Source organism: Sciurus carolinensis, chromosome 8, assembly GCF_902686445.1.
Source record: "Sciurus carolinensis chromosome 8, mSciCar1.2, whole genome shotgun sequence".
Lineage (NCBI taxonomy): Eukaryota > Metazoa > Chordata > Mammalia > Rodentia > Sciuridae > Sciurus > Sciurus carolinensis.
In genome coordinates, this window is record NC_062220.1 from 7,796,027 (window position 1) to 7,816,602 (window position 20,576).

A 20,576-nucleotide genomic window follows, 5' to 3' on the forward strand; every position below is an offset into this window, starting at 1 on the left:
AAACTTTGTTTTTTCAAAAGGTACTGGGGTTGATCCCAGGGGACCTGTGCCACTGAGCTGCATCCTCAGCCCTTTGTATTTTGAGACAGGGTCTTGGTGAGGCCTCAGTCTTCCAAGTGGCTGGGGCTACAGGTGTGCAGCTCCACACCCAGAGTGACTGAACTGGGTTCTCCTAAGTGGCTGCATACATCTGGATACCTGGAAGCCCAGCAGTGTTACCTGGGACTCCTGACCTACCTGCAGTTGACAAACACAGCCACACGGTGGTTCTCCATCTTGAAGGAGTTAAACCAGCAGTCCTCTCCAAGGACGGGGTTCCTGTACCTCTTGTGGTCTCAGCAGAAGCGGTGACTTCTCGGCACCCTCCCAGATGCACTGGTTGTCATGAGGCCCCTCACAGTGATTCACATGGGTCTACGGTGTGTCATTATTTGGCACCACATTGCCTTTTCTACAGCTGGATGTAATTTTTTTCAGTAACAGGGTAATATTTAATGTGAAACCTGATTAACCTGACTCACCTTTTCCCTGTTTGCTAGACGTCCTCTGCTTTCTGTCACATCAGTGTACAGGTCGTAGCAACTGAGTCCTTTGATTGCAGCAGTGTGAACACCTGGCCTTGAACTCCAGCCTCACACGTGTTGCACTTGCCTTTTCCAGTTTTCTAGTGACAGTGTTGACATAATTTGTCTAATGATCCTCTCCCCTGAAAGGGGGCCATACATGGCACTCCATAGACTGCTGCTGACTGGTTCAAATAAAATGGGGGTTCCAGTCCCCCACCGTGGTTGCCTCTTGTTCCACCTTCGGCACCGTCATGAGCAAAGTGGGCAGCCATTTAGCCCCTGAAGAGGCGGTTGCTTTATTATTGTTTAGGTAGTTTTTCCTTTAGATAAACAACCTTGCTGAGACATATGCAAATGGGCTCATGTGTTCATTAACACCTGGGCCTGTTCAGGACACCTCAAAGATTATTTGGCCCCAGTAACATCTACCTTCAGCTCATTCCAGCCAGCATGGCTCCCACCCATCCCCTGATGCAGATAGCTGGGGGGTAAGTGCTTGAGATGAGTAAACTGCTTAATATGGCAGAGCCCCACGTGCATCAGAAGGTGCGAGTTAGGCCCAGGGAGCAGTATCTGGTATGCTCTTGGTGTCCAGCAAGCTTTTATATCCTGAACTGTGCTCTCCTCGTGTTTTCAACAGCTAGAAACGTTTGACATGATCCCTATTTGATACACTGGAGGTCATGTTAAACCAGGTCCAGTCGGTGGTAGACTTGGGCACCTGTGTGCAGTGCGTGGAAAACCTAGACTAGACGTGGGGCCTGGTGCTGGTCAGGCAGCACCTCACCCTCAGGCGAAGGTCAGGGCACCAGAGTGACACTTCTGTGGAAGTTCTTTCCAATCCAGACTTTTGTAATTCGTGTGGAAAAAACAACATGATTCTAGTCAGTCACCTAGAGCTGCTGCTTGTTTTCCAGTGTTGTTGACTCCCTGCAGCTCCAGCCAGCCCTCATGGTATATCCACTTGAGTCCTGCTTTCCCCTCTGCCCAAGATGGCAGGGCTTTGACCCTGGTCAGATGAGTGACTGTTGCTGGGCACCAAGGCCTCAGGAGCTGCTCAGCAACCCCCACCAGTCAGTCTACGTGAGCAAGCGAGTGTGTGATGTGAGCATGCAGACAGGTCATTAAGATGAGACTGGAACCAGGGCTGGGGATGTGGCTCAGCATGCACAAGGCCCTGGGCTCAATACCCACACTGCCCCTTCCCCCAGAAAAGGATTGGGATGTGAACATTTCCAAGGAGCCTAAGTATTATTTCAAAGTATTATTTGAAATTTTTTTTTTTTTTTTTTTTTTTTTTGCGGTACCGGGGATCGAACCCAGGGCCTTGTGCTTGCAAGGCAAGCGCTCTACCAGCTGAGCTATCTCCCCAGCCCTTGAAATCTTATTGGAATTAGTAGAAATGAATGCTTGCTTATATACCCAGCCCTTTGTTAAAAATGATTCCAGTTAGGGCTGCACAGACACCAGTAGTGTCCATACTTACCTATTAAGAGGAAGTCTGTTTGGTCTGCCTCAGGAACAGGTGCATGAAACAGCAAAGTGAGATTAAAGGTATAAATAGTCAACCAAAGTTACCATAATTCTTTAAAAAAAAAGTTTATCAGAAGGAGAATTTAATTCAAACAGATTTTAAAAGTAACCATCCCCACCCCCAACCAGGTGGCAAATCCTAGATTTAAGAGGAAAATTATAAACATCTTAAAGTGCCCCCAAGTATTTTGGATTTCAGGTACCTGTTGCTCCTATAGCTGCTATTCTTCTCTAACCCTTTTCTTGGGTTACTGTTCAAATTCCTATACTTTAGTGGGCCTGGCTAACAGTCCAAGTCTACACAAGCATGACAACAGAGCCCCACCAGCAGAATCTGCCAGGCTTCCAAGCTGCTGAGGCTGGCGTGGTCTTTAGGGTAGAGGAAATGCTCCCCTGGGACTTTGTCTTAGTTCAAAGCCAAACTGATAAGACCAGAAACTGATTTTGTTCAGCATCCCCTAAAGGCTGAACATATATTTATCAAGGAGGTAAAGTAACAGATGAAAAATAAATTTTTGTTGCCTTGATACTTTGTTTCCAACCTTTTGGGACTTAATTCCAAGAAAATATAACACCGTTGAGTGGTAACAGGCACAGTGGTGCATGCCTGTAATCCCAGTGGCTGGGGAGGCTGAGGCAGGAGGATCGAAAGTTCAAAGCCAGCCTCAGCAAAAGTGAGGTGCTAAACAATTCAGTGAGACCCTATCTCTAAATAAAATACAAAATAGGGCTGGGGATATGGCTCAGTGGTAGCGTGCCCCTGAGTTCAATCCCTGGGATCCCCCCCAAAACAATGCATGACACCCACTGCATAGGCTCCCACTGTAGCATCCAGCTGCAGACATCACTGCCCAGAAGCATTAGAAGTCTTATAAAAAGGCTCCCCCTGGTCTCTGAGGCAAGAGCCATGATACAGGTAGTTCTTGAGATGAGGGTTAAGCCATACTGGGCTTAGATAATTCTATGAAAATTTTTTCCCCATAAGTATGGCTAGTTAATAGTAACTCAGAAGGCCAGATTGCACTGACAATATCAGGGCAATAATTACAAGTGAGACGTAGATAAGAAGGGTTGCAAATCCCTTGGTGTGGGGAGGCGACACCCCTGTGGGTTGCCAACTGACAAAGCTAGTCCAGGTCACTCCCGAGAGCAGGGTGCAGACTTCCCTGTGGACTGCACAGCAGAGCACCAGGCCTCTGCCTCCACGCAGCTACAGAACTGCTCTTTACTAGGTGGCCCTGGAAAGGAAACTCCATAGAATGTGCTTTTCTACTTAATGAGAAATGCTGGAAATCCGTTAAGCAACCATTTGGGCCTAAAGGTGACTCACTGGAGTTCGATTCTTCTGGCCTGGTAGGTCCAGGCAAAGGACCTAGAATTGCCCTTCCTTTCCACATTTATCCAGTGTGAAGGAGGCAGGTCAAAATATGGGTCTGCAGACAGATGGACCTGGTGCCTGCCATAGCCGTCCCTTCGCGGGTTCCGCAGAGCTACCTTTAGGAACATCTGCAGAACCAAGGCACTTTCCAGGGTGTGCTCACTCCGGCATGAGGATCTTTCCTATCACACCCGAATTCTCAAAGGTGGTTGTTTCTCTGCATCACTTGTCCCAGAGACAGACAAGGAACCGTTAACAAGGGGAAGCGAGCTCAGGCGCCACTCCCAGTTCAGCACTAGTGGGCGGCTCTCCAGTCATCCCCCTGAACCCAAGGGCACCTGAGGGTTGGAGGGAAGGCAGGGTCTGCAGCTGGTCCCTCTGTGGCTTTGTACCTGGTTTGCCTACTGCAGGGGACACACTCAGTGTGCCCACCATCATGAGCATTAAGCGCCTGATGGGTTCGGAGGAGCCCCAAGCACTACTGCCCGCCTGTCAGCTATGCCTCCTCCCCTCTGCTCACCTGACCTTGGTAAAGGGGAGCCGCTGAGGATGTCCACGTATTTACTAAAAAACCTGTGAGACGACGTTCTGGGCTTCCGTGAGGAAAACCAAAGTAATGGAGCGAAGCCGGGCTAGGGAGCCCCCTGCCACCTCCTCTCCATTCTTCTAGCCAGGAAATGAGCGAAAACCAGACCTGAGGACACGAAACAAGGAGGAAGCTAGTGAGGAGCAGATGGTACAGCAGTCGCTGAGGGGTGGCGCACACCCAGGACCTGGCCCCAGCTGGGTGTGCAGTCTGAAGCCCAGTTTGAGGTCTCCTCTGGGGACGTGATGGGGCCAGTACTCCATCCTCCCTGAAGAGGAGGTGGTGCCCCTAACTCATCATGTCCTGCTGACCCATCAGATTTGGCAGTGGAGATGGGACACCACAGAGCCCTGGCCAGCTGCCCTCCAGATCTCAGTTCCTCTGCTTCCCAGTGACAATCTAGCCCTCAGCAGAGGATTGACCTGTGCAGTCCTCACAGGGTCAGCCAGCCGGCCCTGTGGTCACCAAAGCTCACGCTGCGTTCAAGTCACAGGAGTCTCAGAAACAAGTGAGGGTGTTAAACAAATTACAAGGAGCTTGGTAGGATCTTCCGTTCTCAATCCAGGATGCAGCCCTTTGAGACTACAGGAAGACACTGGGAATATACATTTGCACAATCATTATATCTTTTATTTACATATAGAAATTAGTAAAACTTAAAACAAAACCAAATGCAACTTGTACAGAAATCCTTTAATTTTCTTTATTTTCACACATTAAAAAATGAAACACACTATACAAATGGTTTTTCATAGCAGATTACACGTGGGTCCATTCAGACTTGCTCTCAAAGTGCTGCCAACATTACAGGCGCTGCCTTGGACGACAGCTGCTAATCAGGTAGCCAATGTATGGATTTAAACGCAGTAGCATGCAGCCCTCAGCATGAAAGGTTCAGTTCCCCTCTGTTCTTAAATTAGGTTAAATGGCGTTGGTGTCCGTATTTACAGACTTGAAATGTATCAGTCCTGAGCAGTTCTGCTGTAAATCCGAGACCAGATGATGGGAGTCTTGGTCTCAGTTTTAAAAAGGGAGGTCCAAATGGCGGCAGGCTGGCTGCTATGAACTTGACTTGTTTCCATCTCTCCATCAGAACTATTCGTTTGCTGCGGGTCGTGCAGACCCTTCTAGAAGGGTTAAGCCAAGTAACTGTAGGTGTCCTTTTCACCATCGACTCGCTCCAAATATTCCTTCTCAATCAGAATGTCAATGCATTTCTGGGCATTATGTTAGAAAAGGAAGAGGGAGTGAAAGGGGAGGAAAAACACGAGTCACCATCAGAACAGAGGCCGCCCCACCAAGGCCCACCCTGCCTCGGAAGCTCAGCAGAGGGCACATTCGCCCTTGTATCTGCTTAGCACACTCTACATGCAGGCAGCTCAGACACTGCCTTCCCTGGTGGAATCCCTTCAGCACATCTGGTGACTCAGTCTTCTCCAGAGCCAGTCCTGGGCCCCCACCGCCCCCAGCAACTGGTGTCATGGGGCGCAGAACCTCTGGGACTTCCCTTTCTAGCAGAGTCTGGCTGCCTCTTGGGTGGGACTTGGTCTCATAGGAGATCAGGCGCACTGGCACCTGTGCGGAAGTGACTCTGGGAGCCACGTGGCCTCCTGACTGCTGGGGAGGCGCCTTCCTTGCCACCCTCTGAGCCTCTCCGTGGCCTACGACCTATCCAAGTGGTTTCAGAAGAGGAAAGACCTGCTAAGTTTCTATTTAAACAAGCTCAATTAGAAATAGGCCAAATGTCAATCAATAGCAGGCAAGACGAACGAAGGTGGTGTGCTCAGGCGATGGGCACCTGGGTGGGGAGGAGTGGATGTGACTGCTGGACGCTGCCGCCTCCATGGCCCCTGCACTGGACACCGAGCCAACGTGTTCTAAAAACCACTTCTTGTGGTTCAAAACGAGGCCGGCTGCCTCTCGGTATGAGAGGTCAGACGGACAGTGGTTTGCTGGGTGAAGCACAGGTACCGGCCGACTCCGGCTGGGTGGGGGGTGCTTCTGGGATGCTGGTGACCTACTGCTCGTCTGGGTGCCAATGACACAACTGCATTTTTTTGAAAATCGCCCAGCTGTATACTTACTGTGTACTTCTCTGTATAAAGATTCAAGAAAATGTCAACATGGATTTACTTCTTTTGTTTAACTGTTACACCTGAATAAGCCAGTGCCTGCCTCCTCCATGAGCCAGCAATTAATCCAGCTCTCCCTCTTCCTCAGCAGGGGAAGCCTGCCGCGTGCTGGTACCTTGATCACTGGGACCCGAGGCTTGAACCTGGAGGACAGCTGAGTGAGGACCTCGCCGAGCAGCTGCTGGTGCTTCAGGACCTTCCTCATCTTCATGATCCTCACGATGGCCGCCTGCGAACAGAGCATGCAAATGGGTGCTGTGAGCTGCCAAGCTGAGCACTGGAGTTAAGGGTGACCGCGTCGAGGCTGCCCACACCCTGCGTCTGCGCACAGATGCAGTTTCCCACGGCACAGGTGTCCTGCAGGTGAGAGGGGCTGGGGAGCCAGTTCTACCTGCCCACCTTTCGACTCTCCCCTAACTAACGTAAATGCCTGGCTCTCATGACAACCTTAACAACAGTCTTTGAGGCCACAGACGCTGCTGTCCTCCCCTCAAGTGGCTCTCCTTCCCTCTCGTCTTGTTTACTCTGCTGCGCTTATGTGCTTTCCGACACTGAGGGCCAGAGGGCTGTGCCACGTTGCCTGGGGACACCGAGACCTCATCCCTGGACACCAAGGCCTGGCTCCAGGACTCTCCTCTCCGGCCATCACAGAACTGTGGCATCCTGGCAGCCAATCGCCATCACTGCATGCCCCTCAGCCCTGCCACATTCAGTCACCTGAATCAGGAGTTTGCGGTCTTCCTCGATGTTTTTGTGTGTGGTTTCTTGTTCTTGCTTCTGTTCAGTTTTCATCGGCACGTTGATGTTAACCCTCAACTTCTTACTGTCAAGAAAACCCAAGAACCCAATCACTTCTCTCCCAAGTGGTGGTGAGGAAGCCTGCATCGTATCTGCCTCCCTCATCCCAGGCAGGGCTGAGGGGGTGACACGCCTTCCACCTTGGCTGGCAAATGTCCTCCTTGAATACCACGTGTGACATCATGGGTGGCCTCCTGCTCTGCCAGTAACAGGGACAACTAGTGGCAACACATTACCACAGGACATCCAGGTTCTTGATCTGTGCCCCCAAAGGAGATGAAACCAAGACACTTGGACATACAGGCCCAAATGTTCTGGATGAGTCATTTAAAAAGGCATTTTCCAAATAAGGAAAAGACCAAAACTCAGCATCCAATGAAGCATCTAGGGTGCCAACAGAATCCAAGGCCACCGCAGGCTGTGGGGCTGGCCACACCCAGCCCTGCGCTGACTGCTGTCTCCCTCAGTTTGTAATACCGAGAAACAAACCCCAGGGCCAGGGACTCAATCTTTGCTCTCGGCCCAGCTGTTCAGTGGGCTTCCCTTACTTCTTATAGCCAAGGTATAACTTTATCAAGGTGTCCGGCTTCAACTCCACCTCATCAACATTTGCGTTTTCGTCCTCCAGGACCTGCAGGGAAACCACCATGAGTCTAAGGACCTCAGCACCAGACGACTAGCTGAGTGTACAAAGTGCACAAACATACCAGTAACTTCGACTTCAATAAAATCTGCAGCACCTGTGCCAGAATGTCCTGCAATCGAAGAGAGGAAGAAAGTGAGCTAAAGAGAACAGGCTCTGTCGTCTGCAGGAGCCACCACGGCAATCCCATAGCCCATCCTTCCACAGAATGACCATCCCGAAAGAAGAATGTGTCTAGAGGAGGAAGAAAAACAGTGCTTCTTAGAGGGGCTCTAATTCCTTACTTTCCCACCCTTAGGAAGAGAAGAATCATCCCTTGGTCACCAATAATAACCGTTCTGTCACAAGTAAGTATCAAAAACAATGCACAGCTCATTGCATCCATTACAGCTACAGGAAACTTTCCCCTCTTAAGTGCCTGACAGTTCATCTTAGACACTGCTCACTGCAAAAGGAGTCTGTTTTTCATTTTGTGGTGCTGGGAATAAACCTCGGGTCTTACATGTGCCAGCCCAGTGCTCACACCACGGAGCTACACACCCCACCATGACAAAGACCCACCAAACACTCCAGCAGGACTGGACAAAAATGTTCTGTTCATGAATAGGCTGGGGTTCAGTGGCAGGTGACTTGCTGCCAACTTGGCTTCGGTGACCCTAAGCATCGTGTGGCCTCTCATTCCCTAACAGTGAATGATCTAGTCACTTCCCAGTTTTATGATCCCTTGGAACCTAAGGGTACCATCAGCCTGGGCATCCCACCACTCCCTGGACTGTTGACGTGCATGAACTAAGGTCCTGCCCACACCATAATGGGTGACCTGGCCTGAGGATACACAGCTAAGGCAGGCAGGTCAAGAGGCTTCTAGTCTAGTAACTGGCCTGGAAGTGCCAACTATGGCTAGGGCAGAGAAGAGAACAGCCACAGCCCCACAAGTATTCTAATACTGAAAATGAGTAAAGACTGGTATGGCCTTGATCAGAAAAGATGTCTAGCAGCAGCGGCGGCAGGGGAGGGAACCTTAGCCTCCAACTGAATTTCAGTCTCCTCATTCTGATGCAACGATGGAGGAAGCAGTAAAGACTCCTACGTACCAAGGAGTAAACCATCTGGTTATCAGAAACTGAGATGTACTTGGGACAAATTTTAAGAATGATAATAAAATAAATGACTCTCCTCACTTTCTATAAGCCCATATTAACCTGACCCCCAAACGAGATAACCGTCACCAGGAAATGGCAGATATCCTTTATGACTATAATACAAAACTCCTCCAGAAAACAAGGCCTGAGAACCGCTCTTCTGAAATACCTGGGAGAAGTATTCAAATTTCAGAATGTTTTAGATTTTGAAATATTTACACAGACTGTACTGGTTGAGCATCCCAAATCCAAAAATTTGAAATCTGAAACTTGTCTGTATCTGCAGATGATATTTAAAAACCCTACAGACCACCACAAGTGATTAAAGCTGGTGAGTGAGTCAAGCAAGGTGTGAGATCCACGCCTGACAGCCAACACTAGCAAGGAGCAATCAGTGAGATCCAGATAAAGATTCCACAATAGTGTCAGAATAACATCTAGGAATAAATTCAACTAAATGCAAGACTCACATACTGAAAACTATGAAGCACAGTTGAAAGAAACTAGAGAGCCTAACCAGATGGAAGGAAATTCCATACTCAGACTGGAAGAGTCAAAATTGCTGAGGTGGTAATATTCCCCAATGCAATCTTCAGATCTGGTGTAATCCCTGTCAAAATCTCAACTGTCCCTTTTCTGTAGAAATGAACAATCTGATCCTGAATTCATATGACAATATAAGGGCCTCAGAAGAGCCAATATAATCTTGAAAAATTGGAAAAAAGTTGCAGGTCTCAATTTCAAACCTTACGATAAACAACAGTGATCAAGACAGTGTGGTCTGGCTAAGGGACACGGGATCACTGGAAAGAACTGAGGATCCAGAAAATAAATGCACGCCTCTGTGGTCAGTGCCACCACTGCTAACAGGTACGGCAGGTCTCTCAGGTTGGAAAGGTCCTGGAACTGGACAGTTGTGATGGCTGTGAACACACCAACAACCTCTGAAATGGTGAATTTTATGTTATGTGAAATTTCATAATATTTAAAATATGTCTCAATAAGTTCCATTCTTTTAATGGAAAGAATACTACTAAAATTAAGTGAAAACTTAATCTAGGTAAGAAAAGTCTAGTTGAAAAGAGGTTAAAAGCTGGTCAGGGGTGGGCGTTCTGTCCACTGGGCTGTGATCCAGCTGACCGACCACAACCACCACGACTGCTGCGCAGGCCTCGCCCATTCTCCCCACAGACTCCAAATCCAAGGCCCAACCAGACAAGCCCTCGGGGCGACCCAGACCCTGGTGCTGCCAGCATGAGGCATGTCTTGAGGTAAGCCAGGCCCACTGGGCTTGGATGAGCCACGGCTGCCTGACCATTACACATGCCCTCCTCCTCGCCCCAACTGTGGGGTCCGAGGTCTTGCTGCCACCCAGACATGCTCCTGTCTCTAAGTTCCTTGCGTCGCCTGCCTTTCCTCAGTCTCCTGGCCCCTCGTGCTTCACATGCTGGGACCAGATTTCATGTTTATGAAGCAACCCTCCACTTCCAATCAGACACCCGGCCACGTCCTCCCCCACCTACAAGAACAAAGAATGGCCCCCAGACACAGCAAAGACGCCGTGGGCGGCAGGACTACCATTTTGATCTGCGTGCTATCCGTCAACTGCTGCACGGTGTAGGCGTCCTCCGTGTTGTACTGGAGCAGAATGGCCATCTGGAACGTGGATGCCTTTGAGGCCCCATGTGAAAGAAAGAGAAGAAGAATTCAAATAATGGGAAAAACCACACAAACAGCATAAATTTTATGAAACAAACTCTTCAAACAGATGCAAAAAATAAAGCAGGTCTGTTTAAAGGTAATACAAAGTGTTGCAATGCCACTTTAACACATTTTCCTAAAGGGCAAGTAATTTCCTACCTTTTCGAACAGTAAAATGATTTTGAATTTCCTTCGCAAATGTGCTGTCTATGTAAATACACGCTCTACACACACCCACGCCATTCAGATACACCCTGTGCACCTGGTTCACAGAGACATCAAATGTAAACCTTCATGTTTGCTTTTGTATTTATGAGAAGGAAATTATTTCTTGGTACAATATTGACATAAAACCTGCATAATGTATTCTTTAATTTTTATTTCTTATCCTAAGCACTTTACTATGACCATATAAAAAAAAAATCCAGTGAAAAGGCAAGACAAGCCTGACGTGGCTGAGGACCCACCCGAGTCACCTCAGCAGCTCCCAAGGCTGCGCCACGGCATCACGTGATGCACGGGACTCCCACAGCCTGCTTGGCAAGACCTCAGTCAACGCTAAGAGAAACACACAATGACCTGGTGTGCCTGTTTCAGAGCCCAGCGATGACTCTCCAAGGGCGAAAGGAAGAACAAGCCTCTAAGAGGCTTCTGAGATACCACTCCCAAGGCACTGAGCAGGGTGCCTGCGGAGCAGGTACTTCCATGATCTTTTTAATGGCAGCGACCAAAAGCAAATCAAATCTTAAAGGACTGTTGTCTTGGTGTGGTTACAAATGGGTGTTTTCATTTGCCATTCTTCAAACTGTATACTTAAGATGCATGCCTTTTATTATCTGTAAATGACCTCAAGAAAGATGATATAAAATAAAGAATCAAAAAAAAAAAAAAAAAAAAAAAAAAAACACAGGGAAAAAAGCAACTTATTTGACCCTACCTTAAATAAAAATACAAGGAGAGGGAAAGAGCACGTGACTGGCATTTCAGCTGTGCCTGCTCTCGGCCACCCTAACGTGGCAGATGCACCCTACGCCAAGCTTCCACCGGGTCAAGCACAGCATGACACCCTAGGTTCCACTGGGTTCCACAGTGCATTCTTCTAGCATAAGTACAAACCAAACTTCTGATTGTAGAGTAACACACGCTCAAAGGGACAAAGACCTCTGAACCCAGCACGATACAACATCACACATTTTAACCATCTGATCAGAATAATATTCCTGAAATTTAAATTAATGAACAGCCTGAGTCTGCAGAATTCATTCAGAAGTTTTTCTTTCTTCTTTTTTTTTAATATGAACTGTTTTAGCTGTAGATGGACACAATACCTTTATTTATGTGGTGCTGAGGATCGAACCCAGTGCCTCACACGTGCTAGGCGAGTGCTCTATCACTGAGCCACACCCCAGTCCTCAAAGTTTCTTAACATTAAAAAAGACTTGAAATTATCTTTACAGGCTCACAGCAAAACCAGGTCAGACAGATTACACAAGCAGTTACTGTGAAGTCCACCACATACAAAAGTTGGTGAAGAACCTGGAGTTGCTAGGGACTGAAACTAGGGGTGCTTTACCACTGAGCTGCATCCCCAGTCTGGTTTTTATATTTTATTTAGAGACAGGGTGTCTCTGAGTAGCTCAGGGCCTCACTCAGTTGCTGAGGCTGGCTTTGAACTTGCAATTCTTCTGCCTCAGCCTCCCTAGGTGCTGGTATTATAGGTATGCGTCACAGTACCCAGCTAGAACCTGGACATTTTAAAGGAAAAAAGCCATAACTGAAATTTTGGCTGTGCCACCTAACAAGCTAGAATCCGAAGAGTCAGTAAAATCAACTGGACCTCACTTTCCTCATCTACAAACTCAAAACATGATTACATGGTTATTATTGTCATTACATAGTTATTTAGTACTCAGAACAGTTGTAATCACTGAGGGTCATTAGTAACAAAAAACTGCTCAGTTAAAGGAAACGAGCTGTATCAGAACTAAATATGTGAAATTCCAGTTTTTTAAGCTACCACCTGAACATTCACTGTGTGTCAGGCAGAAGCCATGCCAAATACTTAATGAAGACATACAGTGAGTTTTCATACCATTTCTGAAGAATAAACACTAACATCCCCGATTGGCAGAGGGGTAAACTGAGCTCAGAGTTGCTGGCGCCTCAGCCAAGACCTGGGCGCGGCCCCTCTGCCCACGGTGACTGGGCTTCACCCTGCGCTGTTCCATGGAGCTCAACTCTGGAGTCTGCAGCCCGAGTTCCCAGATATCCCTTTCTAATCTGTCTTATCTTCATTTAAAATTTTTAAAAATTCGTTTCTGAATAAGAAATTGATCTTACCTGCAGAGTGTACCTGTTCTTGAAGCAGTTAGTTACCAATTCTCCTTTGGACAACTGATACAACCACGTCAATTTCCTGCCACTGTGGCGGCTGGCGTAGAAAGCTGTGAACCGCTGATAGCTTCGTTCCAACTGGATAAAAGAGCAGCTTTGTGTGGACCCCACACCCCACCACATCCTACAGTCAGCACTGCTACATAAGGCACTGTCCCAGGTCCATAGCACCAAAGCAAGGCACCAGGGCCAGATGTGACTCCTGGAAGGTTCTGGACGCACTGAAGGGGAAAGCCACTCGAGCCCAGCAGGTGCCATCAGGTGTTCATCCCAGGCCCCAAGACAGCACAGAGTGGCTGAGCAGGAGGGACCACACCAGCAGGGCACGCTGCCCTCTCCATCTGCAGTCAGCCCAAACGGAGCTGAGGACAGAGCCATGCTTACCTCGGAGGGCAAGGCGAATGTGCAGGACTGCTGGAAGGGCCACGACCCGGAACTCAGGACTTGGATACTGAAGTCCACTGCGGAGGAGTGAACAGTTAAAAACACCATTAGTCTTACAAGCAGAACATGCCATCGTTCCCACAGACGCGGAACACTCTGTCAAAACATGTTAAATGAAAAATCTAGCTTGAATATAAATTAAGAACCGAACAAACATTTTATTCATTTAAAATTAGTAAAGGTAGAAGAGCCACGGGTGTGAGCTTTCCATGGTATTGCCCAAGAGGCACGACACCCTGGGCCGCTCGCTGTGCTTCGCCCGCGTCTTTCTGCCACGGATAATGCAGTCTACTCGACACCTCGTGTCACAGGCCCGGCACTACAGCCCACACACAAGGACACTGACGCAGCAAGTAGCAACTGCCCTGTCTACCACTTGGGGAAGACCCCAAGACGGCCATGTCACCCCTAATTGTAATAGGAGTTTCTGCCACCTGGCAGAAAACCCACTGGCAAAACTGCCAAGCTTCCCGATGGGTTAGCACGGTCAGCACATGACATCAACTGGAATCGCTGGCACAGGCCTGCCACCCGCCACCACAGCAAGACTGTAAGGCGAGACCCCCCGACTGCCTCCTCCGAGGGGCTGAGTCGCCCGCCTCGTCTGTGCTTCACTCTGACCCGAAGCCACAGCATGAAGTCTGGCTCCCTCTCTCTAGGCCAAGTGAGCTCCTTGTAATCTAAAAAATTTCTAAAAACAACAAATTTCTGGGTGGATCCAACGTAAGGTTCAAAACAGGACAAGACAAACAAGCCCTTGCATCCATCCCTCATCTGTGTGGGGATGAACTCTGAGCCCCCATGGAAGTCACTTGCTGGCCCCAGGTGAGCCAGGTGCGGAGGCTGCAGGACCTGGGAGAACTTCCTGCCCCTCCGTCTGAATGGCTAGCAGAGCACCTGCCACTGTCGCTAATGACAGTACTGTTATTTCTTTCTTCAGCTGCAAAGAACCTGCCTGCAGGGAAACCTTGATACTCACGGTCCAGAGGTTCTGAATTCGTCAGGTGCTTTTTGAACTGCTCATTCAGATCTTTGCTCACACCAATGTCCTGGAACATCCGCTGAAGCTTGGAGGTGTACTCAAAACCGCACGCTTGCTGAAAGAATCCAGATGCCATCTCATTAACTGGCACAGAACTATCAAGGCATACAAGGCAATCTCAGAAATCACAGCATGATATAACTGAATTATATCAAACTACTACCAAAGTCAATAAATTATGTTTTATGGTATAAAACACAATGATTAAAGTTAATACAGTGTCAAAAGTAAGACTATACATGTCACACAGTGAAATCTTCATACGCACCATACCATAATTTCAGCACCCAAGGGCATGGCATTCCCACCCTCAGGTGGATGTGGAGATGACATGATCCCAACACTGTGGCCTGAGCTGTCTCCCCCAGAGTGCACCTGTTGAGGCTTGAGCCACCTTTGCCAAGGTACTTGGAGGAGATGCCTTTAGGGCAATTGTTTTGGGTGACAGGCTTGGTGTCCTCCTAGGAGGAGATGCGGGAGCTTCTAACCTGCTCTCTGCCAGCTAAGGACAGAGAGAAGACATCTCTGCAGCTCGGGAGGCAGCTGGCAGCACCCTGGTCTTGGACTTCCACCTCCAAAACCCCTAGTCTATGGTGTTGGCTCTGATGTCTGAGAAAAGACCCCACTGACCCTAATTCTAGGCCAAGTGAAACAAGCCCCGAGATGTGTGGCAACCCTGGGCAGGCTGGCGGTCCTGACACACCCAGGGACAGGGTAGAGAGCACAGTCACACCCGCTCAGGTCAGCAGTGGAGTGGCAGACGCGTGGTGCAGCTCCTTTGCCCCCTGATGACCCAGCGAACAGCCGACTGGGTTCGCGGTGCCCCAGGGCTTCGCGTTTTGGACTCACCTTCAGCTTGGAGATCATGCTCGCTTCGGCATCGTCGCTCGCGCTGTTCTGATGCACGAGTCTCTTGGCCAGCATCTTTGCGTAGAACTTCTGGAACACATCCTTGTCTTCTATGTACTTGAAGACAACCATCTGACAAAGCCACGAGAGGATGCACTCATGAAGCATGTTCTCAGGGCGACAGGCCACAGGCCAGGGCCCAGTGAGACGGCAAAGTCCGCCCCAGAGCTCTGGCACTAAGCATTTCCGCCAGTCCACGGAAGCACATGAAGCTGGCCTAGACTTAGCGTCAACCAGGAGAGCAATTCCTCCACCGAAGGAGCGAAACCACAGATTCAAAAGAAAACCACTGCCCAACACAAGCAGCCTTACAAACAACTCGGGAAGCAGAGGTGGTTACGGAACACCTTACCACTTGATTGAGTGTGTCTTCTAGTTCCGCCTCTTCTGGGTTCTTGGAACTGAAATTTTAACAAAGGTACCGGGTTTTAAAACAAACGAGCAGGCGTTTTCGAAAGCACCACTTGGCCAAATGACCCCACCAGATTGGAGAGCGATCAAGGGATCGGCTTGCTGGGATCAGGCCAGATCAGGCTGCCGGAGGGTTAGCCCTCCTCGTTGAGGCAACCGAGCAAGCCGCCTTACACCCACCACAGAAGAACAGACCGTGAAGGAATCCTCTAGAATATCCAAGAGGAAACACCAACAGGAGGTATTTATAAAAAGCCCCCAGGGAAAACACTATGAAGCTTTCCTTAAAGATAATCCTATTTAAATATCAGTAAACGTGCTTCACTGTTCTGACTGCTATTTACAGCTGTTTACTGCTTAACTTAGCTTTGAAAAACTTAAAAGGCAGTTTCCTTTGGGTGGCCTAACAGAGACAATGACCGGAGCTGCCTTCCCTTTGTGCTATCTACAGAAGACGACTGTCCCTTAACAGCGGACTCATTCATTCTACGGACAAACACTAATCACAGGTGATGTAAGGTAAATAATTCTTAAAAGATGTTTCTGGACGTTTATAAACAAAGCCTCTTAATTCACATAAAACGAATGAGTCACCAAATGAGCTCGGAAGAGGTGTTTCTAACTTAAGAGCACCCAGCTCAGAAATGACCTGTGCTTCCCTGGTAGGTCAGGCAGCTGCTCCTGAGACAGTCACTCAGTGCCCACTAAAGGAACGCTCTAGAAAATTCTCTGTCCCTCTGTCTGTTCCAGGAAACTTAACTGATGACACATTGTAGATTTGATCAGGGTCATTTAGAAAAGACAATGGGTTAAAAAGGACGCCAAGCTTCTGCCCAGTAAACTAAAGACCTCTTAGGGTAAATTACTTAGTCATGTTACATTCTAAAAAAAGTGACACAAGTCACAGGCAGTGTTCCAGTGCCAAGCCCTTTGTCATTCTTGGGAAGCAGGCACTAGTACACCCAATGAGAAGGGCTGAAACGCTGCAGCAGACCAGCATGGTGCAAGCAGAGCGGGCGGGACTGCCCGGGTGCTCACTGCGGGGCAGGGCGGGAAAGTGAGTAGAGCTGTTCTTTAAAATTAATTAATTTTAATTTTGAGAGAGAGAGAGAGAGAGATACTGACCCTTACTAAATGCTTCCCCAACTCTATACCACAAAGCCCACAGGGTTTCCCAAGGCTCCTACTAAGGCTGCAAACCTCAAGGCTTGCTCCTGCTGGGCCGAGCTCACACCCTCAGGGGGCTACACATACTACATTTCCAGGAACAATTCCTCAGTTCACTGACCAGTCTGGTTTGCTGAAACTTAAGATTTCTGAGACTCTCTTCTTCTTCTTTTTTTTTTTTTTGTTTTGTTTTTGGTACCAGGGATTGAACTCAGGGGCACTCATCCACTGAGCCACTTCCCTAGCCCTACAAGGTCTCACTGAGTTGCTTAGCGCCTCATCTTTGCTGAGGCTGATTTTGAACTCGCGATCCTCCTGTCTCTGCCTCCTGAGTGGCTGGGATTACAGGCCTGCGCCACCACGCCCGGCTGCAACTCTCTTAAGTGGGACTTGTCTCTAGTCTTTTTGTGCTGGTATGTGTAGGTATTCTTGGACTTTTTTTATAATGAGGTCATGTAGCCTTAGAGAACTATTTTAAGAATAATTTACTGATATCAAACCAGTACAATTTGGTTGTGTGGTAAACTACCCCAACAGAGAGCCGGAAGGGAACTGTCTCCCTTCATTAACACCTTGAACATCTGTTGATGTGACACTCAGGGTGGTGAAGCAAACCTTGAGCACCTCTGATCTGGGAGGAAATGTGGAAGGGAAGGAGAACCTGAGGGAAACCAGGATGGGGACGAAGACATGGACACACACGATCAGTGAGAACTTCAAGCCACAAGGAGGAGAGAGAAGCACATCTGACTATGTCGCCTCCACCTCCGAATACACATAAATCCTAAATAAGATTAGGGAAAGTACCCGGTGAGAAATAAAACGAGTAAAAAATAAAGACTATGAAACAGCAATAAGACAAATTCATCAAATGAAAATAATGTCTTTAAGTATGCAGAATAACAAAATACTACAGAATATATGGTCTTCTGCTTTCCACAAACAGCCTGTGGGAGCTGGTGCAGATTTTCAACTGGAAATATGATGTGTTATCATTAAGGTACTTTCTCAAAAAGGTACAAACATTAAAATTCAATCCACATGGACTATAATTTTTTTTTTTTTTTTTTTTTGTGGTGCTGGGGATTGAACCCAGGGCCTTGTGCTTGGGAGGCAGGCGCTCTACCAACTGAGCTATCTCCCCAGCCCTGCTAATGTAGATTTTAACTCCTCAGATAAAAGCTGAAATTCTAAATAGGCACCCAAACAAAAACACAAAGGCTGATACCTCTTCTTCAACAAGGAGTCACAGTATCGCGCCAGCAACTCAGGGGATTTACTGGACGACTGAGCCATTTTGGTAACCGCATTGTTGTTTATGAAACGACCACACGCCTGTGAGACAGAGAAGACAGTCAGAGAAGAGCATCCTGTCCGCGTGGGCTGCAGGACCGCCACAGGAACAGACCCACCTTGTCGAGCGCAGCCACGAAGCCGGCGTCGTTGTTGAACGCCGACATCACCAGGGCATTGTACTTTTTATGGACGTCCAGCACTGTCTGCACATACATTTTGGGGTCCTTAAGTAGGGGAAAGAACAGAAACAAAAGGTGGTTATCACAAATTCAACTGCACATTACTGTGCTACTATAAAATACTACGACCAGCTGTGGTGGTACAGGCCTGTCCTCCGCCAGAGGCTGAGGCAACGTCAAGGCCAGCCTGAGCAACTCAGTGAGACCTTGTCTCAAGAAACAAAAAAGTCAAAAATAAGTAAATAAAAAGGGCTGGAGGGGCTGGGGCCGTGGCTCAGTGGCAGAGCGCTTGCCTAGTATGTGCGAGGCACTGGATTCGATAATCAGCACCACATATATAAATAAATAAAATACAGGTCCATTGCCAACTAAAAAATATAAAAAAATAAATAAGAAGGGCTGAGGATGCAGCTCAGTGGTAGCGCACCTCTGGGTTCAATCCTTGGCACCACCACCACAAATAAAAAACAAACGAAACAAAACAAAAAACCCCAAATCTTAAAGGTCTGTATACATTTTCAAACAAATTAACAAATATGATCACAACTTTTGGTTCATCCACTGAAACACATAGGACATTCTGCTACATATATTATGAAAGAAAATAAATCCTCTGGGCTAAACATTTTCTAAGTAACAGCTCTGCCAAGTCATTTTTGTTGTTGATGTTAAAAATTCAAATTCTGTACTTTATTTTGGCTGGAATCAGCCAGTAACCAATCCTGAATTCAGCGAGGGGGCCAGCAGGGGTGCGGGGAGGGCGGGAGGCCAGAACCACCGGAAGACCGTGGTCTGGCAATGGCGGCTGCAGGCCACACATCAGGTCTAGGTGCACAGCCAGGGGAAGCACTGGGGCGAGGAATCTCCAGCCAGGGGCAGCATGGGGATGAAATGGAAGCAGTCACAGGAGGCAGAGGACAGAGCTGAGGAGTCACAGGAAGAGCCCAGCATGTGACGCAGGCTCGCAGGTACTTCTCAAGCAGGGAGAGTGGTTTATCCCCACTTCACAGGTGAAGAAATCAAACCACAGAAGCATCTTGCCAAGGGCCAAGTGGCAGCAGAGCACGGCAAGGACCAGGCAGGTGGCGCCTAAGCTGGACATGTTCTCCAAAGCTTGGAGAAGGGGAAAGGCCCACGGAGCAAGCAGAGACGCCAGACCTGGGTGGCCTGATGGCCCAGTGGGGAGAGGGGGCAGGTCAGTCATAGCATGAGCTAGGAGGGCTCCTGACTGTCCCTCACAAACCAGAGCCCCAAGCTGCCTGGGGCTGAAAGACTCTGCCAAAGTCTTCAAAATCCTGAGACCTTAATCTGGAGAGTTCAGGAATAAGGAACCAGAATAGCCCAAATTCTAGTCGTTCTACATTTTTGACAACATTTTGTTTTTAACTAATAATGAGTAACTAGTAAAAGCATAACCCCATTACAGGAAAAGTATTCACTATAAATTCCAGAGGCTTTCCGTACAAAAAAGCAATACTGCTATCGGGAAAAACATTGTAAAAAAATTATAACTTCAATAAGATGGAAATATGGTCTCTACTGGATATACACAGGTGATGAAAGAACTTTAAAAGGGAAGTTAATATAAAATTACTGACAAAAAAATCATACAAGATCCTGAGAGGTAGCGCATTTGATAACCACCCATCTGGACATGTCAAAACAGCAGGAACGCAGCATGAGCCAACCACTGCCGGTGGAGGGCAGCTCCCTCCTTTTTCCATGAAGCTGGTGTTAAAGGGGGCAGCACAAAACACCTCTAAGTGGTACATGCTCCTTCCTCTTTTTTGGGGGGCTGCTGGGGATGGAACCCATGGCACTCCACCACTGAGTCCCAGTGCCAGCCCTATTTGAGAGATGGGGTCGCACTGAGTTAGGGCCTCGCTAAGTTGCTGAGGCTGGCTTTGAACTTGTGATCCTCCTGCTTCAGCCTCCTGAGCTGCTGGGATTACAGGCATGAGCCACTGTGCCCAGCTCAATTCCAAGATTATTATAACACCCTTATCTAGTTTCCTCTCATCCTTAAAATTAAGCCAGCATAACTAACAACTAACGTGGTTCCTTCCTGAAGGGTCCAGGCCCTGGTAGTCACCTGCCTTTCAGTGGAAATTTCCATCACTCAAGGTCTGTGCTCACAGTGGGTTGGTTTTTACCCGCTGAGGCTTATCTGTGGGGAGCCCCTGCCTAGCTTCTCAGAGATGTCGCTGAACTTCCAAGACAGGCTTCCCTTGCCACATAATGCCCCAGTCCTAGCG

The 20,576-nt window shown here is 48.3% G+C and overlaps 1 protein-coding gene across 3 annotated transcripts in view; it reads right to left on the bottom strand.

The window, feature by feature from the left end:
• Positions 1–4,735: 4,735 nt before the first annotated feature.
• Cul1 (cullin 1) overlaps positions 4,736–20,576 on the bottom strand; it is a 93,287-nt gene continuing 77,446 nt past the window's right edge. For all 3 annotated transcript variants that reach the window (XM_047560730.1, XM_047560729.1, XM_047560731.1), the window contains exons 10-22: positions 18,259–18,366; positions 18,075–18,181; positions 15,621–15,669; positions 15,209–15,340; positions 14,297–14,414; positions 13,258–13,334; positions 12,820–12,951; positions 10,357–10,449; positions 7,701–7,748; positions 7,542–7,624; positions 6,913–7,018; positions 6,311–6,424; positions 4,736–5,280 (exon numbers count right to left, since the gene is read on the bottom strand). In XM_047560730.1, coding sequence (XP_047416686.1) covers positions 5,200–5,280; positions 6,311–6,424; positions 6,913–7,018; positions 7,542–7,624; positions 7,701–7,748; positions 10,357–10,449; positions 12,820–12,951; positions 13,258–13,334; positions 14,297–14,414; positions 15,209–15,340; positions 15,621–15,669; positions 18,075–18,181; positions 18,259–18,366 — 1,248 coding nt within the window. In that variant the 3' untranslated portion in view covers positions 4,736–5,199. The remainder of the gene's footprint in view (positions 5,281–6,310; positions 6,425–6,912; positions 7,019–7,541; positions 7,625–7,700; positions 7,749–10,356; positions 10,450–12,819; positions 12,952–13,257; positions 13,335–14,296; positions 14,415–15,208; positions 15,341–15,620; positions 15,670–18,074; positions 18,182–18,258; positions 18,367–20,576) is intronic.